At 41.2% G+C, this 4,267-nt stretch overlaps 1 protein-coding gene across 1 annotated transcript in view; it reads right to left on the reverse strand.

Annotated features, from left to right (window-relative positions):
- SORCS3 (sortilin related VPS10 domain containing receptor 3) overlaps positions 1 to 4,267 on the reverse strand; it is a 180,806-nt gene that overhangs the window by 10,538 nt on the left and 166,001 nt on the right. Inside the window, exons 21-22 of the mRNA XM_005416385.2 lie at positions 3,595 to 3,718; positions 847 to 959 (exon numbers count right to left, since the gene is read on the reverse strand). Of these exons, the coding sequence (XP_005416442.2) occupies positions 847 to 959; positions 3,595 to 3,718 (237 nt within the window). The remainder of the gene's footprint in view (positions 1 to 846; positions 960 to 3,594; positions 3,719 to 4,267) is intronic.

Below are 4,267 nucleotides of genomic sequence, written 5' to 3' on the forward strand. Positions count from 1 at the left end.
GAATGTACTTTCCCAGTAAAAATAATCAGCCTCCATTTCTAACAGCTGTAGCTAAAGCAAAAAACCCCAATGAGATACATTTTTGGCAGAATGCCAAACCCACAAAAGCTTGTCTAAATCTAGCTCCTAATTTCACACAAAACTAAAGTCCCTGACTATTTGATATCATAAGTTATTCTGTCCCCTTTCCTGAAAGAATATGAGTACTAGTTTACATATTCTAATTAATCCCAAAGGAAGATTCAGTACCTTCCAACTACAGAAGTTTCTCTTTATCCTGTATTTTAAAGGTAAGTTTATTTTCCTTTTGAATCCTCATTTTTTTTCCCCAGTTGGAAAGCGAGTAGAGCTTCAAAATGCTCACCAGTTTCTACACTTCACTGCATGTGAAACTCCTAACTATCAGGAAAAGATAAAAATATCTTCCTCATGTATCCAGAATACTACAATGTGTGTCTTCTGGGATGAAGTGGATCAGCTGTTTAACAACACTCACTAACACTAACCAAATGTTTGGAATAGAAAACAGTACATACTGTCATATCAACTTGGAAAAATAACGATAATGATGATAGTATTACAATCTAGAATTTGCAAAATCCTCAGAGATATTAAAAGCTGAAAAGCACACAGAAATATTAATAAAAGCAATTGTAACATTTCCACAAAATCAGCAATACAGATTGGCTCTGTAAAAGGATCCAGCATATTAAGAAGCTTTTTATTGATTTTTAATGACAGTGTCATCACTGCTGTGCTTACCCATTCTTTGAAGCTAGCATGTCAAAAAGTGCATGTTTTAACAGCCCAGTCAATGTCAGTACAGACAAGGAAACAGATGCTCACCTGTGCTAATGCTCTCTTGATGACTTTGCCAACATCTTGTCTCCATTCAGGGATGTCAGGGTTGTGGTAATCCAAGTTGGGAGAAAATGACAGGAGCTGAGATTGGAAATACTCTGGAATAGAAAAAGTATTTATGAGAAGATTAAATGGGCAGTGTTTAGGGTACAGACAAGGGTGAAAAAGACAACAGGAGGACCATAACTATTTTAAAGCAAGAGAGTGAGAAAAGGCTGAAGGAAGAAAAAGTCTGGCTAACACTAAGCAGGACAGAGAGCTCTCAAGGAAAGAATGCTTAGAGTGGTACTTATAAAGGATGTTTTGATCTGTTGCCAATTTCTGGCTTTCTCCAGAGAAACAGAAGTGAGAATGAGAGAGGTGAGAGGATCCTTCACGAAGCCTCTGGGCTTTGTAACTTTGCCACTCAACTTCTTCAGATTCTGCTCACAAAAAGCTTGACCAGCAAATAAGGCAGCATCCGGCTGAAATTCGGAAGGCCTGTCTGTACAATTGCAGAGTGAACAATTGCTGTAAGTTATGTTTTCTGTTTACTCTCCTGAAGGGAAACCAGGAGTGGTTAATTCCCCAGCAAAGGAGAACCCAGTGGTGCTAATGACTGGCTCATCAAGCAATGGCTATTGACAAAACACTTTGAAGTTCTGTCCTGACTGAATGATTGCTGGGAGGAAGAAAAGCTTCCTAGACTTAAAATACAGATTTTAATTTTTCTCCAATTCCAACTGTCCCTGCTGGTCTCACCAAAGACCAAGTCTGGAGTCCTTATGGCAGCTGTGCACAAGGGATTTGGTCCAGTGGGAGGCAAAGATCCAGAATTGGAACCACACTCTTATGAAAGTTCTCAGTGTAAAAGATTCTCCTTTCTGATTTTGGAGATGTTCTGTGCCTCACCTTGAAGAAACTGATCTCAGACACTTCAAATAAGTACCATTAATCATTTGGAAGGAGGCACTAGTTTTAGATCAAGATAAACCTGCCAGAGTATAAATGAGGAAATCCACAGAAAAGCAGGGATGTGCCAGCACACCATTTATGTGGCATCTTTTGTAAGAACTGCTCTTTCTTTTTAGATGGTGCAATATATTTTTAAATAAAACAACTATCAAAGAGGACAGGGAAAGTCTCTGAGGATCTGAAGGTTTAACCCAAAGTCAGATATACCAAGTCTTTGACTTTTAACCCCTTAGTACCATGTCCAATTTATTTTTTGAGCAAATTCTTTTCTGTTAATCTCAAATTAAGGATATACCTGAATAAATCTCCTCCACTGATAACATCAGAAATCCAAGCCTAGATTATGGCCTAGACCCATAATCACCTGACTCAGGACACAGATTAGGATACAAGTTTATCAGAGGACATGTTTGCTAAAGGCATCACTTGTTTATGTACTCAGACTTGAACTCATCACCAGACTGAGGGGCTGGAAGGACTCCTTCCTTAGACCAGGTCAGTCTGCAGCACATCACTGGATAGGACTATTTGGACTGGATCCAAATGGGTTAATTTCTCTTTGCAATAGAACCCAAAACTTTGGATCTTCTAAACAGAATGGCAAAATTTCTTCCAAGGTGTTTAAAAACAGAGTGAGGAGCTCTCTGTGGGACCTACTGGGGCTAAAGATCAAGATCACCTGTGGGTATCACTCTCAAACATATTTGATTCAGGTTTATTCCAGAAACTAGTGGAAGGATGGACATTTCTAAGAAGTAAACACTGCATTTTACAGTGCTCAGAATTATGGAGTAGAAGGTTCCTAATATTTGATAACAGCAAGTCAAATTATTACTAAATCACATTAACAAATTATTAAAGACTATTGTATTTCATGGCCAGACAACCAATAAATATCAATTTAGCTGCTGTTAAATCTGAGTATACAGTGGGATATTTATTTGTATTTAATTACTGAAATAAGACACATACAGTGCAACTACACAGTGCTGAGCTTCAAAGTAGCCCAAGTTATTTGAAACCCAGGTTTCTCAATAAAACTTGAAGTCCAAAGAAAAGCTTGTTCTCAAATTCTGGATGCCAAAAACTGGATAAGGTAAAAAAGACTGGGCTAGGGCAGAAATTGTTCTAGAATTCCTGGTCAAAGCTGCTGAGAGAGCCCTTTTACTCAGGATTTATCAAGCCCCAAACAGGGTAAGCTCTGCTGTCTGCCAAAGGGTGCCTTTTGAAGCCCATGACATGCAGATGTGGCAAGAACATAACAATACCCATGGACAAGTCCAGTGGGCACACTCAGACCTCCAGCTGTGACAGGAAAGATGGGCAGTGATACCAACAACAGAGTAATTTCTGTCTCCTTTCCCAGAGCCCTCCTGACCCCTGTCATTTGTACAGTCACTGACAGAGACACCAGATGCATTCAGATCACCTTAATCATGTACTGTGACTATTTCATTCCACAGCTGGGAAGATGAAGGAAGGCAGCCTGGTTCAAGTGGTTTTTATTTCTGGCAGTTCTCTGTCTGGGTGTACAGACAGATCAACAGGCACAGAAGACACCAGCCACCTTATTAATGCTGAGGTTATAATTTTGGTTAGCTGCCCCGTTCTATTCACTTCTGTATTTTGTTATCCTGACACATCTGAGCTACTCTGCCATCAGAGGTTTGTCTTCAGAGGTTCCTCCAGGCATTATCAAGCTCCTAGAGCTCATTCTGGATCAGCAATGACAGTCTGCCCTTCACCCCCTGAGGTGTGATTGCAGAAGGCTGAGGGTACCATGCACTGCGATCTCCTTGGTGTCCTGGATGAGGCTGCTGCCCCCAGCAACCTGCACGGTGACAGTGTTCATCCCCTCCACAGTGAACACGTACGAGATGCTGCTCTCCAAGGTGATGAGGGGCTGTAGGAGGCAAACACAAATGACAAAATCATGGTGAGATTAACTCTGGATCACAACATGTACCTGATTTATCCACCAGGCAACAACAGCCCTGCTCCTTGATACAGGTGTGGTGCTGCCAGTTTGCATGTCCTGCTAAGGCCCAAACACCATCTATGAGCAGTGTCCCACAGGCAAAGGTTTCTCTCATTTCAGTAAATGTTTCCTGAAATATTCTTCCATTGAACTGCAGCCCCTTGTTGTATGGACTCCTCAGCAGACCACAGTCAGCAGTTGCAGAATTAGTGCAGTAGAATGCAGCACTGTACACACACAGCCAGCTCAGCTGTAGATTTGCTGTACAAAACCCCTCCTCAAATTGAAAATAAACCAAAGATGCAGATGCTTCTTCAAACAATCCATATTGTTCAGATTCAGGGCCAGCCTTTGCTTTTATGAGCACAAATCCATTTATCTCTCACAAAGCAACACTGCTCAGGTCAGAGTGAGGACATCCAGCGTTGCCCTGTCCATGCTGTGAGTCTGTAAGCAAGCTGCAGCCACAAGCTG

The sequence above is a fragment of the Geospiza fortis genome, unplaced genomic scaffold (assembly GCF_000277835.1).
Source record: "Geospiza fortis unplaced genomic scaffold, GeoFor_1.0 scaffold130, whole genome shotgun sequence".
NCBI classification, from domain to species: domain Eukaryota; kingdom Metazoa; phylum Chordata; class Aves; order Passeriformes; family Thraupidae; genus Geospiza; species Geospiza fortis.